The 27,226-nt window shown below is 38.1% G+C and overlaps 1 protein-coding gene across 4 annotated transcripts in view; it reads left to right on the plus strand.

Annotated features, from left to right (window-relative positions):
- The window catches only part of C6 (complement component 6), a 76,979-nt gene that overhangs the window by 2,630 nt on the left and 47,123 nt on the right, over positions 1 to 27,226 (plus strand). For 3 of the 4 annotated variants that reach the window (XM_006519959.3, XM_006519957.3, NM_016704.2), the window contains exons 2-6: positions 1,944 to 2,106; positions 3,967 to 4,123; positions 5,428 to 5,572; positions 10,063 to 10,204; positions 25,545 to 25,683. In XM_006519959.3, the coding sequence (XP_006520022.1) occupies positions 1,964 to 2,106; positions 3,967 to 4,123; positions 5,428 to 5,572; positions 10,063 to 10,204; positions 25,545 to 25,683 (726 nt within the window). In that variant the 5' untranslated portion in view covers positions 1,944 to 1,963. Of the gene's footprint in view, positions 1 to 1,928; positions 2,107 to 3,966; positions 4,124 to 5,427; positions 5,573 to 10,062; positions 10,205 to 25,544; positions 25,684 to 27,226 lie in introns of all 4 variants that reach the window. The other variant, XM_006519958.1, reaches the window with a different exon arrangement.

Raw genomic sequence — 27,226 nt, forward strand, 5'->3', positions numbered from 1 at the left:
TCAAGGCTAGAATGGGTGAATTGGCAAGACCTTATCTCTAAATAGCATATCAAAAGAGATCTGGAGACATAGATAATGGTAGAATATTTGTTTAACATGCATTGGTTTAATTTATAGTACCAGAAAACAAAACAAAAATTAAGGACATAAATATTTCCCTATTAATAGGAAAGACATTATGTCTTGAAAAACCTAAGCAGCATAATATGACTTCCTCTGCTGTGTGTGCATACATATAGCTAGGGTGTGTCCATATATTTTTATTGACATATAACAAGACATGTAACTATTAGTTTTTGTTAGAAATAAATAAACTGAGACATAATGAAGGTAAGTGAATGTCATTTTTTTGTTTTAGATGAAAGTTACTATATTAACTGCAAGAGCATTGTATAGATATTGTATTCATTATTAGAGCATGTGATATCAAATTGTGAATGTCAGGAACTAGTGGTGAGTTTTAAATAACTCCAGGTGCTCCCACAGCACACCAAGAGAACACACACATCCTGATTTTTATTCAAGCATGAGTCATGTAAACCTTTCTTGTACTCAGGGTAGTATAACTCTGAACATCCCAATGCTCCAGTAATCTGATAATTAGTGTTGCTAGAAAATTGGCAAAAGGATGCACTTCATTCAAGGGTCAAGCATTTTGAATCAGCTCATAGCATGCTGCCTCAATTGTACCTCCTTGAACTTCACTGTCAGTGATATAGAGAAGTATGGTTCTTTCTCTCTTTTTTTAAATTGAAAAAATAGATTATTTTCTAATCTAGATTTCCTTTTCCCCTACCCCTCCCAGTTCCTGCCTCCACTCCCATTCAGGTCCACACCCTTTCTGTCTCTCTTCAGAAAACAAACATCCACCTTTGGAATAATAACAAAATAGATTAAAACAGAATTAATTAACTAATTGATTAATTAATTAAAATATGACAAAGCAAACAAGTAAAAGAACCAAAGAAAACACAAGAGATGCTATGAATATAGCAGAATTTCATTAGGACTTATGAATTCTAGTCCTCAGGACTGAAGGCTCTAGGCACTAGCTCAAGTTCTCCATGTTCAATGAGTGTGTAGGTGTTGTCTTCAGAAATAGGGCTTTAATGTCATTTTGTGGAAAGTCACCAATAGCCTTGGCAGTACCTGGGTTGTTTAGGAATTCCTATGGTACCCCATTAACCAACACCTTAATTAGATATTTCAGATACTGGAAATTTCATTTGGCGATGAGAGATTTCCAGCTGGGCTTCTGTTGCCCCCCTCCCCATTATTTGGCAATTTAATGTACATCACCTTCATATATCTATATATTTTAGGAAGATTCTCCTGCATTCAGTTTCCTTATGACTCATCAACTACCCCCTTGTTTTCCCTTCCCATAATCCCTCCCTTGCCTGCTTCCCTTCCCCTCTCTGTTTGACCCTCTCATTCCTGTCTCCCCTTCTCTCCCATTCATAACTATCTACCATATTTCTTATCCTAGAGGACTCTAATGTGTATCACAGCTCTAACTTTCTATGAACCATCTATAAAGGACCAAGGCAGTGAACTCCAGCTAGAGCTCCCTACAGAGTAGCCTAGACTGCTCCCCAAGTCTCCAGAAAGTATGAAAAACTGAGTGTACTCAAGCTAGCACAGCATAAAATGAGTGGCTATACTGAGAAATATACTATAAAATTTTCAATATTTTCATGAATTAAATGTCTTCCAAATACATACTACATGATTTATCTTGTTTATTATCACTAGTGATAATAAACTATATGAAATATATATGAAGGTTATCACTCTGTTAATTTTTATCCTAAAAAGTCTTTTTTAAAATCACACTTATATGAATTTACGTATGAATTTATAGATTAACTTGTCATGTGAAACCTAGAGGAATGAAAGATAAGTAACTCTCATTGCTTATCTATCAGGGCATTCTATTTCAGGGTCTGGAGATTGTGGAAGCATGACCAGACATCTCACCTTGTGTTTCATTTTGCTGGTCATGCTGATTGACAAGAGTGAAGCCTGTTTCTGTGACCACTACCCATGGACTCACTGGTCCAGCTGTTCTAAGTCCTGCAATTCTGGAACCCAGAGCAGACAGAGGTGGGTGTGAGATATTCAGTATATTCTGAAGGATATCAAGGATGGGATAAGCAATATCAAATAGATCTTACTGTGAAATGAAGAACAATTATATTTCAACTAAGAACTTAGTATATCAGTCAGGATTTGAGTTCTATTTCACATGAAGTTGAAATGAAGTTTCTACTTTTGTTCTTTCTGCAAAATTAAAGGGCTTCGTAAAAATGATTAAGAATCTATACAGGGTGTTTAGCTTTAATTTTTTAAAGCATCACATAGCTCTCTGCTTGCCTACAGTCAATGAGTTAATTATACAGAATTTATAGTCATTAAACAAATCCAAACTGGACATCAACTGAATAACACTGCTATTTGCTTGATTGTTGGTACAGTTGATATAGCAAGAAAATTGTGCTTACTTATACCAATATTTAATAATTCAGTCTTTTCACAATTCAGACTCCTCAACTATACATCTTGCTTGTATCCATTAGATTTTTCTGTACTCTTTCTTGATTTGCTCACATGACTTAGATAAATTTTAATCCAGAAATATGGCTATTCTGGCAAGAGATCACACACGAAGACCTAGATCTGTGAGATCTGGATGAAATGCAGACATGCCACACACCTTGAATCCCTCTGCCTGTAATACTACACACATGCCCTTAGTACACACCTTTAAGGTAAAATTAGTTTGTAGAAGGAAGAAGCCATGTTTGAAAGTGGTGTCTAATTGAAGGGCAGACAACGTGACGAATCAGAGAACCATTTGACAGAATAAGTCAGTGATAGGATATGCCTATCTCTCGTGAGAGTAACACAGAAAAGAGAAGCTATTTAAGAGCACAGAGAATCAGGCAGTTGGGAATCAGTGCAGTGAGTGCAGTGCAGTGGAGTTGAGTCCATTCATGAGATCATGCAGTGCAGTGCAGGTCGACAGAGGCAGTTGAAGCCAGAGAATAATGAGCCAGAAGAGTAGAACAAACTGCTAGAGTCAGTTTGCAGCCAAGCAGAGAAATTCATTTTTTTAAAAAATGAGAAAAGCCATATTAAATCAGTCCACCTGGGGAGGAGTATTTAACCAGAGCAGCCAAGTTGAACCAACCAGCCAAAATTCAGGAAGAACTAGAAAGAGTGATCTTATTCATCAGTAAGCCTCCGAGACAATTACATCAGGCGAATAAAAATCACTTGCACTACATGACTTAAGAGAAAAAACACATAGTTCACATTGTTTACTATTATACTTCTTTTAGAGAATTATTTTTAAAAAGTACTTTTCTGTATCTCATTAAATTTACCAATTGACTTCCAATAAACAGTCCATGAAGTATGCAAAGAAACTTCATTCTCCAAGAGTCATTCTAGCATTCTCAACTGCCTTCCAGAGAGAAAGAGATGTAGTCCATCCCTCTCAGCTGCGCGCTGTCAAGCTCCTCCCTGGGTTCTCAAGCTCCCTTCAATCTTTAGTTTTCACTGCTTTCATATAGCAGTGTATGCCTTTCCATTTCTACTTAGGGAATTTACATCAGTATTGTGAATTTTCTCCCTGATGTCAATATCCTAATCCAACTCAAACATTACATTTTCTGTCAGCATCTTTCAAACATAGAGTAATTCATGAACAGCCTTTATACTTAGAAGGGATTCCTGTGTGGCTTAATGATTGGCCATCACTGTCTTGAAATTCTCCACTTTTGACTCTCCTTTTCATTATGATCTTGAGCTCTTGTGCAGACTATCCATGCACCATCCTTCCTGATGCCTATGAAATGTTATATTCTTATTCTTGATAGGTAATGTCACACAATATTTTATTATTGATGTGAAGGCACTGTGGAAACACTGACTTTGAGTAACTTTTTCTCACTGTTACAGACAAGTAGTAGTGAACGATTACTATTGGAAAAACTTATGCGATAAGCTTTGTATCAAGCAGGAGACCAGAGAGTGCAACTTGCAGACATGTCCCATCAACTGTGTCCTAGGAGACTATGGGACATGGTCAGACTGTGACCCTTGTACTGAAAAACAGGTATGTGAGCCACAGACATGCCCAGATAATCCCAAGTAAGTGTCAGTATCCCATAACAGATTCAGTATAAGAAACATTGAAGTTTTGAAAATAAACTGTCTTAATTTTCATTAGAGGAAATTGTGTTTAGTGGTGATGGTGGTCGTGGTGGTGGTGGTGGTGGTGGTGGTGGTGGTGGTGGTGGTGGTGGTGGTGGTGGTGGCAGTGGCGATGGTGATAGGGTTCTTTTACATGAACTTTGGACATATGAACACCAAAAGGAAAGTCCACCTCTGGTCATACCACACTTATCCATATCTGAACCCCACTGACTTCTCCTGAGACTTCTGAAAGCAAAAATAAATGCTAAAAACTTCTGCTTTTATCCAGTGCTTAAAACTAAACAGAAATAAGGGAAATAAGTCAAGATCCTGACCCTTTGTTCCTCCTCTAAACTCTGTTTACCCTTGAGAAAGTCCCTGAACTTGCTTATTTCTTCCAGCTGCAGTATTTACCCAGCTCTTAGGCATTCCTGTAAAGGCCACATCACATGACCAACATTAACCTCAGTCAGAGTCCTGTGTTCCCAACAGCTACACATTACAGAGGAAGAAGAAACTTCATTTGTGGAAGACAAACTCTGAGAACTGTGCTGGTTCCCTTAAGTCAATCATGAAAACCACATCCTAGTTTATGTTTGTATACAGCGTATGCTCCAGCTCCTTAGGGGACTAAGTATTTTGACCAAGAATGTACCATTAATTAATACAAGATCTGTATTTTGAACTCAGGCTTTCCTGAAATTTAAGTCAGTACTGGCTAATTCTGTTATATTTCTACCCTCACTCTCCATTTTCCTCCTCATCAAAATGTGTCAAAGTGTGGCGAATATGTCAAATCAGTTTCCATAGTGACTTTCTGATGCAAAAAAAAAAAAAAAAAAAAAAAAAAAAACCTCAAGAACCTTTCCCATTTGTCACTTGGCACTCACTGTCAGAGATATAAAAGGGCTGTTTTATTGCCTGCACACAGGAGACCCACAGTAAACACTTTTGCATTTGCTGTTGGTGTAACTTAGAAACCATATGATTTCAGAGTGAGGAAAAGCCTTCTCATTTTTCATTCTGGGAAACTGAGGCATATCAAGTGCTGATTTACTAAATAGATGCACTATAATGAAATTGAGGGAAAGTATTAGTACAGTCCAGGTACTGTCACTATGGGAAAGATTACAACTGTGACTGACAAGGACATCCTAGGATGGATTTTTACTTTGACTTTGGCCTTGCTTTGAAATTATTCACTCACCCTTACTTCTCTTTCAGGTTAAAGTTAAATCTGTCCTGCGCCCAAGTCAGTTTGGGGGGCAACCATGCACAGAGCCCCTGGTGACCTTTCAACCATGTGTCCCCTCCAAGCTCTGCAAAATTGAAGAGACTAACTGCAAGAATAAGTTCCTCTGTGACAGTGGTAATATATTCTGATAAAAAATTCAGTCTCCACTAAAAATACTGACTTCCAGGAAAAGCTATGAAAGAAAAGTCCTTCCCCATTGTAAGCATTCAGGGGACTGTTGTTATGTTACAAATTACCCAGGCACTCAGGTGTGAAATTAGCTTTCAAGACTTAATAATCTTGACCAATTCCCTGATACATTTGCTTAAGTAATAGTGTTCAAAGCCCTACTTTTTTATAGCGGTGGAGAGGGAAAGAAGAGGACAAAGGAAAAGACAGTAGCAGATTGTTTAACAAATATATATTAATACACACAAATTTATAATGAGGATTACCCAAAAGTGATGAGACAGGGGTGGGGGTGGGGGACAGGAAAATGGCTCAGTGGATGAAGTAGCTTGCAGCCAGCCTCATAACATGAATTCCACTCCAAGCGCCTCCGTTATAGAGAACTGTTGATAGTTACTCTGATCATGTCCATATGGCATGTACATGTGCATGTGCGCACACACAAAAACACATACACACACTCTACATAAAATAAACAAGCACACAAATAAATAATAAATGAATCAATGCAAAACCAGTTTAAATCATAAGTGACAGACATTTTTTAACTGTTGAAACAAGACTGATGAGATATTTTTATGTCATGTGAATCTTAAATAAATTTTCATGATTGGTCCCCAAAGGTTGTCCCCCACAATAATTAAAAATCATGTTGGTTTAAATGTTATCAACATTAAGTATAATGTATCCTAAGATTTGTAAAAACTGATAGTTAAGTTACATTAGAATACAGTCAAGTCTTAAATACTTTAATCATAGGGACTCATCTGTTGATTACTAGCTCACTAACTCCTACCACTTTGAACAGTTTAAATGTAATTTCTACAATGCTTCAGCAAACATCCTAATGGCCAAGGTCGGTGTTACAATTGTCTGGTCTATCTTGCTATCATTCAACTGTCAACCCTCCTACATCAATATATGTGCTTGTATCAACTCATGTGTGTGTGTGTGTGAGAGAGAGAGAGAGAGAGTATGTGCAAGCATGTAGGCCAGTGAATCCTATTTACAAAAATGAACGCAGGTCAGTTTTGGGATCTGAGCCATAGTTCTTTGATCTCCTACATAAATAACCAATTTGTAGTTATAAAAAAGAAAGAAATTTTAGATGGATAAGCCCCAGATCGCTTCTCTATGCTAGCAAAATTTTATTTAATAGTAACTAGGAAGTTTTAGATTTTATAGATAGTTGTCTTAAGAGCTCAGAACTAAAATTCTCCCTTTCTTACGCTATGCTCTTGACCTTAGTCTCTGCCAGCTTCTTCTAAATACAGATGAAAGTGTTAGTGTCAGGGTTTTTTCCTAACCTAGAAAATGAGGGTACATTTTGGGTTCAGAGATAGACCTTGTACCTTCTGATGAGGTCACATCACAAATTAACTTAAGAGAAGATAATAAAAATTTTGATGGAATTGGCTGAGAATAATCCAGACTTGAACATTACATCCAAAATCCTAAAATCAAAATTTACAACTGAAGTGCAGCTCTTACAGGTTTTAAGTGCAGTTATTATAGTGAACAACTGAGAGACTTTATTCAGCAGACGACAAGCCTATGAAATGGGATATAGAAAAGGTCTATGTAGATAAAATGTTCATGAGCCTACAAAAGCCTTAGAGTCACATAGTGATCACTAATACACTATGGCAAATTTAAGGCAAGTCTGCAACTGCAGCTGTTGGATTCCAGGTCAACAGCATTATGTCCACAGCCACTGTTTAAAGACTGGAATGACAAGATGGTTCAGCATCCTGATGAGCAACCAGAATTCATTCTCTGAGAATTACATGGTAGAGAGAGAACCAAGTCCTGCAAATTGTCTTCCATTCTCATGTACCCCACTACCCATGGCTGTTGCACCATCGTCCCTCCAATAAAAACTAATTAAGTATTATAATAAAATTAATACTTAAAACATGCAAATTATCACAATGTAGTTGTTGGTAAGCTGTTGTGTCCCTGAGCTCTGTGCTTTCGAAAATACCTCGCCCACTACCGCCCCCTACCACCACCATTGTCTCCATGACCCAGCTCCAGCTACCAAATGACACATCCCTGGCGACAATATAGTTGCCATCTTTTCTGATTGAGTGATTTGAAGCGAGATGATATTTAGTCCCTGACTTAACAAAGCCATTGTCCTGTTGTAAACAGACTCAATCTTGCCTTTCAGTCTTCTCAGAATCCTCAAGGCTACAATATCATTTTAATATTTGTATGGAATTTTGAGCCTTACCATGACACTAGATGTAATAGAGTATGCCAGTTTACCCCCTGGGGTTCTAATTTTAAACATTGAATAAAAAAATTATCTAGTCTTTCAGGAATTTATAAAAATAATATGCAATCACAATAACACAGTCAGTCTAATTTAAAAACAAAGGTGTATAATGTCTAAATGACTACCTGACTCCAACTAGCGATCTGTTTTATCCACAATTTCAATTTTGTGATTACAGTCACTCATGGTCAGCTACAGTCTGATATTTTGAACAAAAAAAGTCCAGAAATAAATAATTTTATCTTTTAAATTCTATGTCAGAGTAGAGCAAGGAAACCGTGTGCCACCCCACCATGTCTTTCCCATGCTATTGATCACCCCTTTGTATTGCATTCCACAACATTCACTACCTGCCTATTGTGTCAGTTATAAGATCACTGTCAGCTGTAGCAGCACACCTGATCATCAACATTTATTTTACTTATAAATGGTCCCTAAGTATAAGGGCTGTGGTGATATCAATTCATGTGAGCCCAAAAGAAGCATGAAGTGTCAAGGTGAAAGTTTTGACTTAAAGAACTTAAGAAAATGTATACTGAGGAGGCTAAGACCCAGGGTAGGAAAAAAGCTAGTGTCTGTGCACTTGTAAAGAAGGGAAAATAAACTAGACTAGCATAGCTGTCTCATCTCAAACTACAGGGGTTTGGGACAAAATGTATGATGGAAACTTAAGACATGAATTACAGGACTTTGTGCTCCCTAAAGTCTTAGACATGGAACAGTCTTGTGAATTGTCCCTCACAGGTAAGGAGGACTACTGCATATGTATTCACTGACCTTAATAAATTCTGCAGCATTCAAACTGCTCTTCAACTTTCCATCCCCCACTTTGGTATAGGCTTCACTCATAGCTCATAATGTCACCTCCTTCCTGCTTCTTATTCCGTTGAGATGGTATTGCCTACGGTCATTCTCAGCTGTGTCCCACCTTGCCTATGTAACCCTTGTCCTCTATTACTGAACACTACTCCAAAGGTATTTTGCTTCTTTCATCTCAGCACTTGTTGACATATCCCTTCCAATATCTGGAAGTGTCAAAGCATGGTTAAAAAAAACAAAAACAAACAAACAAAAACATGTGTTTTCCATGAGTATCCTTAGAGCTAGCTAAGAAAATATAATGCCTCTCTAAAAGGAAACACTACCCCAAACTGGATTTTTTTCTTCAATATGTTAGCACCAAGAGCAGTACTTTAAAAATGCATCATAAGTCAGAATGGCACGCCCCTCTGTTTCAAATTAAATAACCTGTTCTTTTCTCTTTAGCAAAAACAAGATTAAAAATACATAAAAACAAAACCCTAGACTTTATACATTACACTATAATGTACAGTTTCATAAAAGTAACTTCTTCTGGTCTATATCTTAAAATTGACAGAAATCCAATCCCATCTTTTAGTTCTGTATGATTATGATCATAGCCATGATTATAATAGCTGTCTGAACATAAGATAAGGTCTTGAATCATCTAAAGAAGACAGTTAATTTTGAATATGCCTTCTAACTAGAAATTATTAACCAAACTCAGTGAAACTAAGTGTTTGCAGAAGTCCTTTGTAGTAATAAGAAATTTAATTCAGCAAATACTCAAGTCCCCATGCCGAGCATGATTTAGTCTAATTGGTGGTACACAGTGTAAGGGAATCACTTGACACAGCTTCTCAAACTGGTAGTCTCCAGGAAGATGTATATGAGATGAAGATTAGATGTCTGGCTTCTTCCACGCAACATAAACTTTTAGAGATTTGGAGATGTATTGTTTGCACAAGTAGATTCCAAAAGTAATTGTTTTAAAACAAAAATAATGTAGACTCTACCTAGAAATCAAAACAAAATTCTGGACCTGTTACTACTAACTTTCTTCAAACCAATATCTCTGTAGAAAGCTCACTAGAATGTAATTTTAAAATTCTCTTTGGAGAAAAAGAAGAAAATTCTCTTCTTGAAAATATACCAAATGCAACTAAATAATCTTATAGTAACTCTTAGACACTCAAGCCCTAAAGGTGATATCAGTTTATCACTTCACTTCATATATCCCTTATACCTTACCCACAACATTCTCTTGACATTTTAAACATTTGTGTCTCACCTGAATAAATGCTTTCCTGAGTAATAACACATTGGTGATGCTGTGGTGTGCTTTCTTGACCAGGGCGCTGTATTCCCAGCAAGTTAGAATGCAATGGAGAGAATGACTGTGGAGACAATTCAGATGAAAGGAACTGTGGGAGGACAAAGCCAGTGTGCACACGGATATACACTCCCATCCCTAGTGTGCAGCTGATGGGCACTGGGTATGTAACATCTTTTTATAATTTTGGAAAGAAAGGGTATCTTGGAAATAGTGGGAGGTATGTCAACAATAGAACTATAGAAAGTACACAAAGTCATGAAAAGTAAGCAACTCGCTGTTGAATGCTGTTCGGATCACTGAAGAAATTGATCAGGAAAAAGAGAACATTGCTTATGGTTGTATTTATAAGCCAACATCCCAAAAGGAAAATCCATCTGGTTTTGGCACGAGAGGGTAGGACAGGGTAAATAATGGAGGGAGGATGGGAGAAGAAAATGGGGGGAAGGAGGGAGGGAGAGAGGAGCAGAGAGAGACAAAGAGATAGAGAGAAAGAGACAGAAACAGACAGAGAGACAGAGAGAGATCTCCTCATCACCTTCAAGTGGGAGACTCTCATTAGGAACAGCACTGGGCTCCTCCAATGTCACTTCATCTTCATCAATACCTAAGCCTAGCTTGATCATGTAGTTAATCATGTGGCAAAGAGTTAGAGTTCCTACTGGGAAGCGTGTGCCTTCTGTTGTCCCCCACTCCCATAGTTCTTTCTCCCTCTCCCACCTAGTTTCACTCTCTCTCTCCTTCCCTCCCTTTCTCTCTCCCTCCTCCTCCTCCTCCTCCTCCTTCTTCTTTCTTCTTTCTCTCTCCCCCCTCCCTCTCTGCTGCTATCTAATGACTGCTTCCTTCTCTACTTTTCCTGTCTAAGGAAGAAAAAAATCCCCTCCCCCTCCTCCTCTCCTAACAACAAGGTTGTGAGGATTGTTTTGTTTTGTTCAATTCTGATATTTAAGTATTCTAAACAGAAACAAGAAGAAAGAAAGGAGGGATGGGGGGAGAAAAAAGGGAGTAAGAGGAGCTAAGCAGTCATAGAAATAAAGAATTATTATGACCAAGTGAAGATGTAGAATAAGATGTGTGTCATTGTGGCCTGAGATTCCCTCCCATAGACATTATGATTTATGGATAGGTCATTGCTTCTCAGACAGAACAACCTTCTGGTCTTACCTTAAAAATGAGAAAGTGAACTTCAGGAGGTTTAATTAAGTATGCCAAGTTGTGAATGGTGGGACTAGAACTCAAGGAGAGATTTATCCACCAAATTTGTTTCTATAACCTCACAGCAGCACCCCTTAGAGAAACTATGAAAGAAATCTGAGACCTGGCAGCCCTTGTTGACTGGGACTCAAAAATCCTCATGTTGCTATTTCAGGAGGGCACCTACAGTTTAGCAAGGGGATCTAAAATCTTTAAGTTGTGCCTATGTTTTCAAATAATTTAAAGACTATAAAAGGAGTCAAAGGAAAAGTAACTGAACCTCAGTTTGAAACATAAGAGAAAATTTATAAAGATAATCTTCCTTGTCCTCTATTCCCATGATGAACCCACTGCTTTAATTTGGGGTCAGGACACCAATTAGCTGTCAGGTTCTATTGCTTGATACTGGAATTTTAAAACATTTAACTCATCTTGGACTGGAGAAATGACTCAGTGTGTAAAAGTAATTGCTGCCCAAGCCTGGTCACCTGAGTTTAGACCCTGAGAACACATGTAAGATTTGGGTATGTCAGAGGCAGGAGACTGCTATATGGTTACAAGCCAAATACTTTGGAGTTTGCAATGCAGAATAACCAACAAGAAAGACCCAGTCTCAAAAACAGAGGAAGAGCAAAGTGAACCCTTAAACTTGTCCTCTGACTCACACGTGTATGCCATAGCATGCCACTGTGCACAAGTGCAAAATGAAGTTTCTAAGTCTTAAAATTTAATTTAAAAAAAATCCTGCCCTTCTGGCCCACTGCAGCACCAGGGTCCCTGGCCCAGGGAGTCTCTGGACACCAGCAAGGAACCACACAGGATCCGTCAGGGATCCTAAGACCTCTGATGAGTGGAACACAACTTCTGTCAGGAGGCAGGTTCAAACACCAGATATCTGGGCACCTTCCCTGCAAGAGGAGAGCTTGCCTACAGAGAGTACTCTGACCACTGAAACTAAGGATAGAGCAGTCTCCCAGGTCTGCTGATAAAGGCTAACATAATCACCTGAGGAACAAGCTCTAACCAGAGACAACTATAACAACTAGCTCCAGAGAATATCAGATGGCGAAAGGCAAAAATAAGAATCTTACTAACAGAAATCAAGACCACTCACCATCATCAGAACGCAGCACTCCCACCCCACCTAGTCCTGGGCACCCCAACACACCCGAAAACATAGACCCGGATTTAAAATCATATCTCATGATGATGGTAGAGGACATCAAGAAGGACTTTAATAACTCACTTAAAGAAATACAGGAGAACACTGCTAAAGAGTTACAAGTCCTTAAAGAAAAACAGGAAAACACAACCAAACAGGTAGAAGTCCTTATAGAAAAACAGGAAAACACATCCAAACAGGTGATGGAAATGAACAAAACCATACTAAACCTAAAAAGGGAAGTAGACACAATGAAGAAAACCCAAAGTGAGGCAACGCTGGAGATAGAAACCCTAGGAAAGAAATCTGGAACCATAGATTCGAGCATCAGCAACAGAATACAAGAGATGGAAGAGAGAATCTCAGGTGCAGAAGATTCCATAGAGAACATGGGCACAACAATCAAAGATAATACAAAACACCAAAAGATCCTAACTCAAAACATCCAGGAAATCCAGGACACAATGAGAAGACCAAACCTACGGATAATAGGAGTTGATGAGAATGAAGATTTTCAACTTAAAGGGCCATCAAATATCTTCAACAAAATTATAGAAGAAAACTTCCCAAACCTAAAGAATGACATGCCCATGAACATACAAGAAGCCTACAGAACTTCAAATAGACTGGACCAGAAAAGAAATTCCTCCCGACACATAATAATCAGAACAACAAATGCACTAAATAAAGAGAGAATATTGAAAGCAGTAAGGGAGAAAGGTCAAGTAACATATAAAGGAAGGACTATCAGAATTATACCAGATTTTTCACCAGAAACTATGAAAGCCAGAAGAGCCTGGACAGATGTTATGCAGACCCTAAGAGAGCCCAAATGCCAGCCCAGGCTACTATACCCGGCCAAACTCTCAATTACCATAGATGGAGAAACCAAAGTATTTCACGACAAAACCAAATTCACACTTTATTTTCCAAAAATCCAGCCCTTCAAAGGATAATAACAGAAAAAAACCAATACAAGGACGGAAATCACGCCCTAGAAAAAGCAAGAAAGTAATCCCTCAACAAACCAAAAGAAGACAGCCACAAGAACAGAATGCCAACTCTAACAACAAAAATAAAAGGAAGCAACAATTAATTTTCCTTAATATCTCTTAATATCAATGGACTCAATTCCCCAATAAAAAGACATAGACTAACAGACTGGCTACACAAACAGGACCCAACATTCTGCTGCTTACAGGAAACCCATCTCAGGGAAAAAGACAGACACTACCTCAGAGTGAAAGGCTGGAAAACAATTTTCCAAGCAAATGGTCTGAAGAAACAAGCTGGAGTAGCCATTCTAATATCTAATAAAATCGACTTCCAACCCAAAGTTATCAAAAAAGACAAGGAGGGACACTTCATACTCATCAAAGGTAAAATCCTCCAAGAAGAACTCTCAATTCTGAATATCAATGCTCCAAATGCAAGGGAAGCCACATTCATTAAAGACACTTTAGTAAACCTCAAAGCACACATTGCACCTCACACAATAATAGTGGGAGACGTCAACACACCACTTTCATCAATGGACAGATCATGGAAACAGAAACTAAACAGGGACAGAGTGAAACTAACAGAAGTTATGAAACAAATGGATCTGACATATATCTACAGAACATTTTATCCTAAAACAAAAGGATATACCTTCTTCTCAGCACCTCACGGGACCTTCTCCAAAATTGACCATATAATTGATCACAAAACAGGCCTCAACAGATACAAAAATATTGAAATTGTCCCATGCATCCTATCAGACCACCATGGCGTAAGGCTAATCTTCAATAACAACATAAATAAGGGAAAGCCAACATTCACGTGGAAACTGAAAAACACTCTTCTCAATGATACCTTGGTCAAGAAAGGAATAAAGAAAGAAATTAAAGACTTTTTAGAGTTTAATGAAAATGAAGCCACAACATACCCAAACCTATGGGACACAATGAAAGCATTTCTAAGAGGGAAACTCATAGCTCTGAGTGCCTCCAAGAAGAAACTGGAGAGAGCACATACTAGCAGCTTGACAACACATCTAAAAGCTCTAGAAAAAAAGAAAGAAATTTCACCCAAGATTTGTAGAGTACAGTCCCATATCCCCTAAAGAAATAGAAGCAGTCATTAATAGTTTCACAGCCAAAAAAAGCCCAGGACCAGATAGATGGGTTTAGTGCAGAGTTCTACCAGACCTTCAAAGAATTCTAATTCCAGTTCTGCACAAACTATTCCACAAAATAGAAGTAGAGGGAAATCTACCCAACTCATTCTATGAAGCCACAATTACTCTGATACCTAAACCACAGAAAGATCCAACAAAGATAGAGAACTTCAGACCAATTTCCCTTATGAATATCAATGCAAAAATACTCAATAAAATTCTCCCTAACTGAATCCAAAAACACATTAAAGCAATCATCCATCCTGACCAAGTAGGTTTTATTCCAGGGATGCAGGAATGGTTTAACATATGAAAATCCATCAATGTAATCCATTATATAAACAAACGCAAAGACAAAAACCACATGATCGTCTCGTTAAATGCAGAAAAAGCATTCGACAAGATTCAACACCCACTCATGATAAAAGTCTTGGAAAAATCAGGAATTCAAGGCCCATACCTAAACATGATAAAAGCAATCTACAGCAAACCAGTAACCAACATCAAAGTAAATGGTGAGAAGCTTCAAGCAATCCCACTAAAATCAGGGACTAGATAAGGCTGCCCACTTTCTCCTTACCTCTTCAACATAGTGCTTGAAGTTCTAGCCAGAGCAATTAGACAACAAAAGGAGATCAAGGGGATACAAACTGGAAAGGAAGAAGTCAAAATATCACTTTTTCCAGATGATATGATAGTATATATATAAGTGACCCTAAAAATTCCACCAGAGAACTTCTAAACCTGATAAACAGCTTCGGTGAAGTAGCTGGATATAAATTTAACTCAAACAAGTCAATGGCCTTTTTCTACACAAAGAATAAACAGGCTGAGAAAGAAATTAGGGAAACAACACCCTTCTCAATAGTCACAAATAACATAAAATATCTTGGTGTGACTCTAACTAAGGAAGTTAAAGATCTGTATGATAAAAACTTCAAGTCTCTGAAGAAAGAAATTAAAGATCTCAGAAGATGGAAAGATCTCCCATGCTCATGGATTGGCAGGATCAACATTATAAAAATGGCTATCTTGCCAAAAGCAATATACAGATTCAATGCAATTCCCATCAAAATTCCAACTCAATTCTTCAACGAATTAGAAAGAGCAATCTGCAAATTCATCTGGAATAACAAAAAACCTAGGATAGCAAAAACTCTTCTCAAGGATAAAAGAACCTCTGGTGGAATCACCATGCCGGACCTAAAGCTTTACTACAGAGCAATTGTGATAAAAACTGCATGGTACTGGTATAGTGACAGAGAAGTAGACCAATGGAATATAATTGAAGACCCAGAATTGAACCCACACACCTATGGTCACTTGATCTTTGAAAAGGGAGCTAAATCCATCCAGTGGAAGAAAGACAGCATTTTCAACAAATGGTGCTAGCACAACTTGTGGTTATCATGTAGAAGAATGTGAATTGATCCATTCTTATCTCCTTGTACTAAGGTCAAATCTAAGTGGATCAAGGAACTTCACATAAAACCAGAGACACTGAAACTATAGAGGAGAAAGTGGGAAAAAGCCTCGAAGATATGGGCACAGGGGAAAATTCCTGAATAGAACAGCAATGGCTGGTGCTGTAAGATCGAGAATCAACAAATGGGACCTCATGAAACTCCAAAGCTTCTGTAAGGCAAAAGACACTGTCAATAAGACAAAAAGGCCACCAACAGATTGGGAAAGGATCTTTACCTATCTTAAATCACATAGGGGACTAATATCCAATATATATAAAGAACTCAAGAGGGTGAACTCCAGAAAATCAAATAACCCCCTTAAAAGATGGGGCTCAGAGCTAAACAAAGAATTCTTACCTGAGGAATACCGAATGGCTGAGAAGCACCTGAAAAAAATGTTCAACATCCTTAATCATCAGAGAAATGCAAATCAAAACAACCCTGAGATTCCACCTCACACCAGTCAGAATGGCTAAGATCAAAAATTCAGGTGACAGCAGATGCTGGCGTGGATGTGGAGAAAGAGGCACACTCCTCCATTGTTGGTGGGATTGCAAGCTTGTACAACCACTCTGGAAATCAGTCTGGCGGTTCCTCAGAAAATTGGACATAGTTCTACCGGAGGATCCCGCAATACCTCTCCTGGGCATATATCCAGAAGATGTCCCAACGGATAAGAAGGACACATGCTCCACTATGTTCATAGCAGTCTTACTTATAATAGCCAGAAGCTGGAAAGAACCCAGATGCCCTTCAACAGAGGAATGGATACAAAAAATGTGGTACATTTACACAATGGAGTACTACTCAGCTATTAAAAAGAATGAATTTATGAAATTCCTAGGCAAATGGTTGGACCTGGAGGGCATCATCCTGAGTGAGGTACCACAATCACAAAAGAACTCAAATGATATTTACTCACTGATAAGTGGATATTAGCCCAGAAACTTAGTATAGTGAGATATAAGGTACAATTTGCAAAACACATGAAACTGAAGAAGAACGAAGACCAAAGTGTGGACACTTTGCCCCTTCTTAGAATTGGAAACAATCACCCATTGAAGGAGTTACAGAGACAAAGTTTGGAGCTGAGACAAAAGGATGGGCCATCTAGAGACTGCCATATCCATGGATCCATCCCATAATTAGCCTCCAAAGATGACACCATTGCATACACTAGCAAGCGTTTGTTCCAGGGACTTTGATATAGCTGTCTCTTGTGAGACTAGGCCGGGGCCTAGCAAACACAGAAGTGGATGCTCACAGTCAGCTATTGGATGGATCACAGGGCCCCCAATGGAGGAGCTAGAGAAAGTATCCAAGGAGCTAAAGAGATCTGTAACCCTGTAGGTGCAACAACAGTATGAACTAACCATTACCCCGGAGCTCTTGACTCTAGCTGCATATGTATTAAAAGATGGCCTAGTTGGCCATTACTGGAAAGAGATGCCCATTGGATAGGCAAAGTTTATATGCCCCAGTACAGGGGAATGCTGGGGCCAAAAAGTGGGAGTGAGTGGGTAGGGGAGTGGAGGGGGAGGATGTGGGGGATTTGGGATAGCATTGGAAATGTAATTGAGCAAAATATGTAATAATAATAAAAAATCCCACAGTGATGTTTTCAACATTATTTTTTTTGCCACAGTTGCATAACACAGAATTCTGCATCTGAAAGGCTATCAGCAATGCAATTATAGACTCATTTGATTTATAACGAAAACCAGTAACCACTGGACCCAGCTCCAGAACACTTGTGAAATACAAAAGACATTAGCCTGAAGTAAGGGGAGTTGGCTTCTGAACGTATTTCTGCATTAACTATCACAACCAAGTTATTTAATATCATGGGCCTCAGTTTCCCCATATGTATCCCGTGTGACTACAAACTGATCTGTCGTTCGGCCCTAAGACTTTCTAACTGCTTCCCACTCCCAGGAGAGTGTTTTGATGTCTTTATTTTATTTTATTTTATTTTATTTTTTTAATCAATGGGTAGAAATATCTCCCTGTCATCTTTTCCCTGCAAGAAAATCCCAGTCCCCAAATGCCCACTGATGATCACAGTGTTCCTGATGCTCTGATTTTCAAGAGTTTGTTATGTTCCGACTAATGGAAGGAACATTACTTTGGCAGGCAAACTGTGTGGCCTTCTGACAACCAGAATTGTTGTCTCTGGGCTTCTTAGAAATGAACAGAGGCTGCCGCCTCAAGGACAGCCAGTCCTCTCTGTTCTCCCCCGAGGGAGACTTGAGATTTACTATAATTTCTTTCTAATCAGCTGGCCTAAGTGTCTCAGCCTCCTCCCTCAGGCTTCCAGTATTTTTCTGCCCACAAAAGATATATTTTAGACATCTGGCTGTTTTTTAAAATTATATCTTTCTGAGAAAGAAAATTAACAATACAATATTCCCAACATCAATCACTAAGTCCCATACCTACAGCAAGTATCAGACAAGATGAACATGTGTGGTTTATTTTCTTATCAGGCTCAGCCAAGGTGGATGTGCAAAAATTTTGGCCACATGTATATACATATATGCATGCGCATGCATCTCTTTTAATTTATTTGTTTGTAGCTAGTACAAGGCCATTTACCCAATATGTGTGAAACTCCAGTTCCTCAGCACAGAAAAAAAAAAAACACAAAAACAAAAACAAAACAGGATGAAATATAAAGCAAATGTGATAAAAATCAATTTAGAAAGCTAAAGTATTTAGTATCAGTATATATTGAAACACAACAATATGAGTTCAATAAACGTTTCAACAGCGACTGAAAATATAAGAGGTAAGATCTTGTGCGTAGTTGGTTTAGCTCTGACCAAAAAGTGACTTTGAAGAGAAAGGGTTTAATCTAGTTAATAGGTTATGTTCCATCACTGAGGGAATCCAGGACAGGAGCTAAAGGCAAAAACCTGGAGGCAGGAACTGAAGCAGAAATCGCAGAGGCCCTGCTTTCTCCAGCTCACTCAGCTGCACGGCACTGCCCACAGTGGGCTGGACCCTTCTGTATCATTTCTTAATTAAGAAAATGCCACACAGACATCAGCCAATTCGGCCTGGGAAAGTTTTCAGTTGAGATTTCCTCTTTCCAGATAATTCTAGGTTTGGGTCAAATCTCCAGCCAAAGCTAACCGTACGTGAGTGACAAGCTCTAAAAGTTTCCCCACAGGAGCTCTGAGAGAGTAACCTTCACAAAAAAAACTTGTCTTTGAACTCTGCAAGCAGCGGTACAGATTCCTTGAGACCAGGGAGTTAGGTTTCTCTTCTGAAGCTCCTTCTCATTTGTTACAAATGCAGGTACACAGTACAAAGTAGTCCTATAAGAACCATCCTTTACCCTTCATCCATCCCTCTTAGAGAATGCAAACACGTGAGTCTCACGCTTACTTGTGCATCTCCTGTTGAAAACTTCAGAAAGCTCTTCCCAGATCAACTTACAGTAGTGCGTCATTCAGATACTGGCTGATATAAATTGAAACGTGAGTGGACACAAATCTCAAGTTGTACTTGGAGCTATTTGAGTATGTGGTGCTTTTTATGAATAATTTTATTTGTTTACATTTCAAATGTTTTCCCCCTTCCCAGTCTCCCTCCAAGAACCACCCCCCATCTCCCTCTCTTTTGCCTCTAAGAGGGTGTTCCCTCCACCCACTCATTTTCGCCTCATCCCTCTAGCATCTCTCTTCTCTGGGGCATCAAACCTCCACGGGACCAAGCACCTCCCCTCTCACTGATGCCAGATAAGGCAGTCCTCGGCTACATATGGACCAGACCATGTATACTCTTTGGTTGGTGGTTTGGTCCCTGGGAGCTGTGAGTGGTCTGGTTAACTGTTGTTCTTCCTATGGGGTTGTCATCTCCTTCAGTCCTTCCCCTAACTCTTCCACTGGGGTCCCAGGGCTCAGTCCAATGGTTGGCTTAAGTATCTGCATCTGTTGCTGGCAGAGCAAAACCATAGCAGGCTCCTGTCTGCAAGCACATCTTGGCATCAGCAATAGTGACAGGGTTTGGTGACTGCAGATGGAATGGATCGCAGGGTGGGGAGATCTCTAGACAGCCTTTCCTTCAGCCTCTGCTCCGTTTTTGTCCCTGCGTTTCCTTTAGACAGTGATAATTCTGGGTTAAATTTTTTTAGGTGAATGGTTGATTCTGTCCGTCCACTGGGGACCATGATTATCTGCTGGAGGTGGTCTCTTCAGGTTCTATCTCCCTGATGTTGGGTATTTAGGCTAATATTGTCCCCACTGGATCCTGGGAGCCTCTTGAATCCCTGGCATCTGGGACTTTCTAGTGGTACCCCAAGTTCCCCGCCCCCGGCTGCTACTTATTTCTACTCATTCTGTTGGCTCCCTGGACTTCTCTCCTATCTCTTCCCATGCCTGGTCCTGCACATCCCCTTTTTTCTTCCCCCTCTCCTTCCCCACCCAGGTCTCTCCCTCCTTCTGCCCTCCATGATTATTTTGTTCTCCCTTCTAAGTGGGTTTGAGGCATCCACACTTTGGCTTCCTTCTTATTAAGTTTCATATGGTTTGTGAGTTGCATCGTATGTATTCTGAGCTTATCAGTGAGTACATACCCAAAAGGACATAGATGATGAATGGATATTAGCCCAAAAGCAGTGCTTCTTAAAGAACTCATCGAACCCATTTCCCCTCAGAACAGTATTACAGAGCTATACTCACATTCACTATACAATCTGGCCATTCGAAGCAAGCATATTGGAGGTTGAGCAAAAGGATCATGGTTTGCAAGCTGGATTGTGCTACTCAGCATGGTTCTATTTCAAAACAGTTTGCAAATCTATAGTTTCTTTGTATATTCACAGATTTATATAGCCACCACATGAATATAATTTTAGAACATTTTATACAAATTGTTTTTCAGAGCAGCTGCAACATTTTATGTTTTCATTGTTTTGTTTGATTGAAAAATTAGTCTCCCTTTAGTTTGCCTTTTATGGAGCAAACTTTTAATTACTGGTAAGTGTTGGAAGTAAGTTACTAACAAAAATTTTATTTATTTATTTATTTATTTATTTATTTATTTATTTATTTATGGTGTGTGTGTGTGTGTGTGTGTGTGTGTGTGTGTGTGTGTGTGTGTGTATGAAAATGGGCATCTATGAACCACAGGTTACATAAGAACATCAGAAGGCACATTTTCTGGAATTAGTTTTCTTGTTTCACCCTGTTTTGAAGCAACATCTTCTCTTATTGTTTCTGATGCTGTACTGCAGACCATTGTATCACAAGCTTCAGGCTAATTCCTCTGTCTGTACTTCCTGCCTCACTTTTAGGGCACTGGGATTACAGATGTGTACCACCTCATAGAGCTTTTTGACATGTTGCAAGGATCACACTCAGGCCACCAGGTCATCGGGCTCACTAACAAACACATTTCCCCTCTGAGCTATCTCCCTATTTTCCAACAGTTGTTTCGAATGCCCCTTTCCATTAAGGCTGTCTATCCTAGTGGGTATAAAAGGACAGCTCATTGTGGTTTTAGTTTTTATTTCCTGAATGGTTCACAATGTTGAACAACTTTTTGCGTGTTTGTTACTTGCTTCCATTTGTTCTATAAAGAAATGTCTATTCAGATATTTTGATCACTTACAGACTGTGGACTAAGATATTCTTTATATTATTGGGTTATAAGTATCCTTTGTATATTCTAGATGTAAGTTCCTCAACAGATAGGTAATTTATTTATAAATATTTTCTCCATTGGGTTGTTGTAATGTTCTAGGTGTCCCTAGAAGTGTAAAATTTTTAAAGACATTGGTGGGTTTATTTTTTCTGAGTATGTGTGAGCACCTTCATGCATTTATGTCCACTACAGGCATGTAGGAGCCTGCAGAGTCCTGAAAAGGTATCACATCTCATAGGAGAGGAATGTATAGATGGCTGTAAGATGCTATATGGGTCTGGAAATCAAATCTATGTCCTCTGCAGGAGTAGTAAGTGCCCTTAAAAGACTAAGCTACATCTTCTCCATACCTAAAGTATAAATTCTTAATTCCAATAAACTCTAATATATACATACATATATGAAGAAGTGTGTGTGTGTGTGTGTGTGTGTGTGTGTGTGTGTGTGTGTGTGTGTGTGTGTGTGTGTGTTGGGTGCTTTCAGCATCTCATCTCAGAAGATTTTGCCTATATAAGATCATAAAGATTTAGTTGTATAGTCCTACATTGTCTTGATCACTCAGGCTTTAACTATCTTTCATAACAAAAACTGGGATTCTTCTGATTTTGTTCTTGTTTTTCAAGATTCTTTTTGGCTATTTCCAGATGACTTTTGGAATCTGTTTGCCAATTTTTATGAAGAAAATGTCAGCTTAGATTTTATGTTACAATTTTCATTGTTGTAACAGAATATCTGATAGACATAACTAAAGGAAAATTTGTTTTCAGATCTTTCCCATAGTTTCTGAAAGTTCAGTCTCTAGTCCTTGGCTGTTTATCCCAAATCAATAATGAGAAAGAGCACCATTGTACATGTTCAGAGATCACTCAGCTCATAGTTGGAAGACAAAGAGATAGACATCGAGAGACCCAAGACAAGACACAGCTACAAAACTCAAATAATCATTCTCCTATCAGTCCCTACCTCCTAAATATTCTAGAATCTTCTAAGGTCTCAACTTTACAACTGGGTACCAACCTTCACCACATGGACCAGCTGGGAGGACACTTCCAATCTATACCATAAGAGAGTTTGATAGGGTTGTTCAATATCCAAATGTCAGTTTGGAAAATACTACCACATGAATAAAGGAAGTGCTCCCAGTCCATGAAGATGGATGTCTTTTGATTCATTGACCCTCTATTTACTCTTCCAACAATTTTTATGTTTCAGGATATGGGTCATAGATTATTTTTTTGCAGTATGTTTCTAAAACATTTCTTATAAATGTCATTATAAATTAAATTGTTTTCTTAATGTTATTTTGAGTAGAAAATGAATTTTATTTGTACCATTCAACATCTTGAATCTATTTTAATCAGCACATAGTAGTCATGAATATCTGTGAATTACAGTGTAGCATTTAAGTACGTGTGTACAGTGTGTATTTATCAAATCAGAGAAATTGACATATCTGTCATCCAAACACTTCATTTCTTTCTGTTGAGAACACTGAAAATACTTTCTACTACCTATTTTGAAATATTCAATTAATTCAATTAAATGTGGCCAAATTTACAAACCCTACTGTGCGATAGACATAGAGGGTTTCCTTCTTTATAACTTTACCTGTGTATCCATTATTTATCCTCTTTCTATTCCTTCCAAGACATTAGTAGCCATTTTTCTACATGTCTCTGAAGTTACTTAGCTTCCACATCTAAATGAGAACATGTGGCATTTGCCTTTCTGTGCATACTTGCCCCATTCAGTATAGTATCCTCCACTGTTCATGTCGGTGATGATGTATTTTCTTCGTATACTAGTTAGTCACTATGCATTTAGATTAATTCCAAATCTTCACTATTATGAATAGTTCTCTAGTAAAATGAGTATAGATGTTTCTTTGACATACAGAATTTCTACTCCTTTGAATATGTATCCAATAGTAAGGATGCTATATCATGGAACAGTCATAGTGTATTTCAGGAGTCTTTATGGTGTTTTTCCACAGTAAATATACTGGCTAACATTTCCACTGTCCCCTTTTTGTTCTCTGCCCACATATCGTATTGTTATCTTTTGAGTAATTGCCAGTCTAACTGAAGAAAGATCATCTTTAATTGCATTTTGGGTTTGCCTTCATTACATGGTTGACCTTTGTCCATTGGTCTTGGATACTACAAGAAAAAACTCTTGAAGTTAATGTGATCTCACTTAACGGAACTAAAGTCCACTCTCTCCATTAGAAAATTAGGAAAACTAAAATGCACTATTCCATCTTGCAGGGCAGGCTAACAGGCTAATCTTGTGGTAACCATTATTAACTTCCCAAACTACCTGAAGGCAGTGACTGTTACCTCCATCTTTTAATGGGAGACAACAGCTGCATATGGTTTAAAATTGTATGTTCTACATTCATGTTGGTAGAAAAATAACAGCTATTTATACTAGCCAAGTATTTACTTTTAAAGTTCTAACTTTATTTTCTAACTTTCTAATTATTCCTGCTCCTCTCTTAGCTTTCTTAGTAATTTATTATTCTGACACTTCCATGTCCATGCAGCTGTATTGCTGCAGTGTTCACATCACTACACTCAGTTCCCATCCCACCCCATTCACCTTCTCTTCTTCTTCCTCCCATTGTTTGCCTTCCTCTAAGGACACTGTGCCAACAGGTTAGAGCTAAATGTCTGAATAATTAATTCTATAATGTAAGTCCAAATGTCTAGCAGCAGACTACCCAAATTCACATATTGAACTGCTTCATGATGCTTTCCCAGAGAAATGGATCTGTTTGTCTTTGCTTAGCTGTGTAGGAAGTTAGCAGTGCAGCCTCTGAGAAAGGTGAAGCCATGTAGACACCACGTATTTTCTAAACTAACACTATAGGGCGACAGATAACAGAAGCACACGAACATAAGTGATGCATGGTTTTCCTGAGGATGTGCATGCCCACGTGAGCACCTGAGCATGATCAGAATGGACGTGTGCATCATGAGTGAGGCAGGGTGGAGGAGAACACTCCTACTACATGGAACTTCTGAATATTTCCTAAAACTGAAATATGCCTATGGAAAACAAAGTTAACTGGTCAAGTATATGTAGAAATTGACTATATTTTTAAAAAGTCTAGCGTAATCTTAATAAAGACAATTTTATCATCTATAATAAATTTGGTAAATGCAAAATTACCAAACGTTTGATTAAAAAAAAAAAAAAAACTTCTTTTCTTAGAGAATATGCACCACAGTCTCTAAGAAACTGGAAGACTATATGAGGTGAATGAAATTTTCCTCAAGTTGCTAACAATTTTTTGAATATATGAATTTAAACAGGCTAATATTTCTGCCTCAATTTCTTTGTTTGTAAAAATAAGTATAAACAATTTTATCAAAAATATATATCTATTAAGCGTTAAATCCCTTAATATTTATAAAACACTTACTACTTTTTAGTTTATAGAATGCTAATGATAATCATTTAGTAAACAAAATACATTTTAAATGTAACTATATCACAATATAGGACTATTATTACAATACTATTAAAACGTTGCTATTGCTATTTTATAATTTACTTTCTATCAATGTTCTCTTACTTTATTGTAATGTGCTTCTGATATCTCTATCAACATTGTAAATGATAAAAATTATAAGCTCCAATTTTATCCCACGTTGAGCTCCCAGATCTTTCTGAGTCAATAGGGCTGGGTTTAGGATATCCAGTCCTTTATGCATGTCTCATTACAGAGTAGGAAAAAATGAGCCTTCCTCTGGAGTCATTTGTCAGAAGTCAAGAATGTCTAGAAAAAGGAATGTCTTCCATATAAGTAAGATAAATTTTAAAGTTTGCTCTATGTCCACTGAATTCTTCAAAATTGCTTTGTTTCCAGGTTTCATTTTCTGGCAGGAGAGCCCAGAGGAGAAGTTCTTGACAACTCTTTCACTGGAGGAATATGTAAACTTGTCAAGACCAGTCGAGCCAGTAATCCATACCGTGTTTCAGCCAATCTGGAAAATGTCAACTTTGAGGTATGACAGTGTGGCGTGGTGGTCACTCCCACACTGATAATGATTATAAGATAAGTTTCCAGTGGCAATTTTGATGCATGATGAAGCTGAGTGAAAGAATAATGAACAATTTCAATCACACATTTTATGTTTCTATTTAATCCTACCAAAACCCAATGAGGTCAAGATTATCTTCATTTTTTTTTTTAAACTAGAGGAAGGGGAAAAAAGGATGAGTCATTTACCCAGCATAAAACAAAGTAGGAAGTAGTAGTAAGTTATAGACTTAAGCCCACATTTCCTTGACTGCTCATCTTTTCTCCATGAACATAGAACTTTAAAACATATCCATGCCAAGAAATTTTAATTATTCAGAATGTTCTCTTATCATAGCTTTTTACATGAGACAGAATAGTCTCAAAGTTCCTACAAAACAACAATAAAAACAAAAAACAAACAAAAAATCATGATGAGTCTGAATATAAAACATGTTGGCTTACCGCTCTTAATAAAGTAAAAATTTTATTGATTTGATTGTTTTCCTGTATAGTAATAAGCAGCACAGTGCAGTGCTGGAGAATAACCTAGTAATCAAAAAATAAGTGCTCCATTCTTGTTGCACTAAAGTGAATGGTGGGGGGAGATGGGGATCTGAATAAGATAGGCTCAAAGTTCAGTCACCAGGGAGTGGAACTGTTTGCAAGGATTAAAAGGATTAGAAGACATGGCCTTGCTGGAGGAAGTGTGTCATACGGTGTAGGCTTTAATGTTTTAAAAGCCCAGGCAAGGTCTACTGTTTTGTAGATCAGGATGTAGCTCTCAGCTACTTCTCCAACAACACACTGGCCTGATGATAATGGATTAAGCCTTTGAAACTATAAGCCCCCAATTAAATGCCTTCTTTTATAAGAGTTGCCTTTACCAGGTGTCTCTTCACATCAACAGAACAGTAAGAAAGACAGAGAGCAAAGCCTTTCCTTTAATTTTTATGGTTTTAATAGTCACGTTCTTGCATACAGACTATACTGCCCAAGATATTTTTGAAATCTAACAGTTCGTGAGACCTTCTTTATGATAGTAGATACTCAATAAGAATTCGCTCAACATTTCTTTACAGCACTCATAGGTAAATGGGCTTATTGCCAAGTTCAAAGACTTAATTTGAACCCACAGAACTTACACTGTGGGAAGGAGAGAACAGACTCCTGTACGCTATCCTCAGACACCTAAATGTGCACTCTATCATGAGTCTGCCCGTGCATATAAACACAGAATAAATGAATAAATATATAAATGTAATCGTTTAAAATTATGACACCTCCATACATGTAAATACAGGCACTTTCCAATCTAATGTACTCCATTTTAAAACATATAAGATATACATCTGGGTTTAGAAAGTAACTTGAGAGTCCAACAGCATATTCTAATACCCCTGGAACACCAATGACAATATTTTCAGGGTATACAATATTGAATGAACTTTGAAGAAAGAAACATACCTGTGTTTACATGTGATATTCTGCTGAAGGCATTTTCTAGCTTCCAAACAAGGAGTCCAGAA

The sequence above is a fragment of the Mus musculus genome, chromosome 15 (assembly GCF_000001635.26).
Source record: "Mus musculus strain C57BL/6J chromosome 15, GRCm38.p6 C57BL/6J".
NCBI classification, from domain to species: domain Eukaryota; kingdom Metazoa; phylum Chordata; class Mammalia; order Rodentia; family Muridae; genus Mus; species Mus musculus.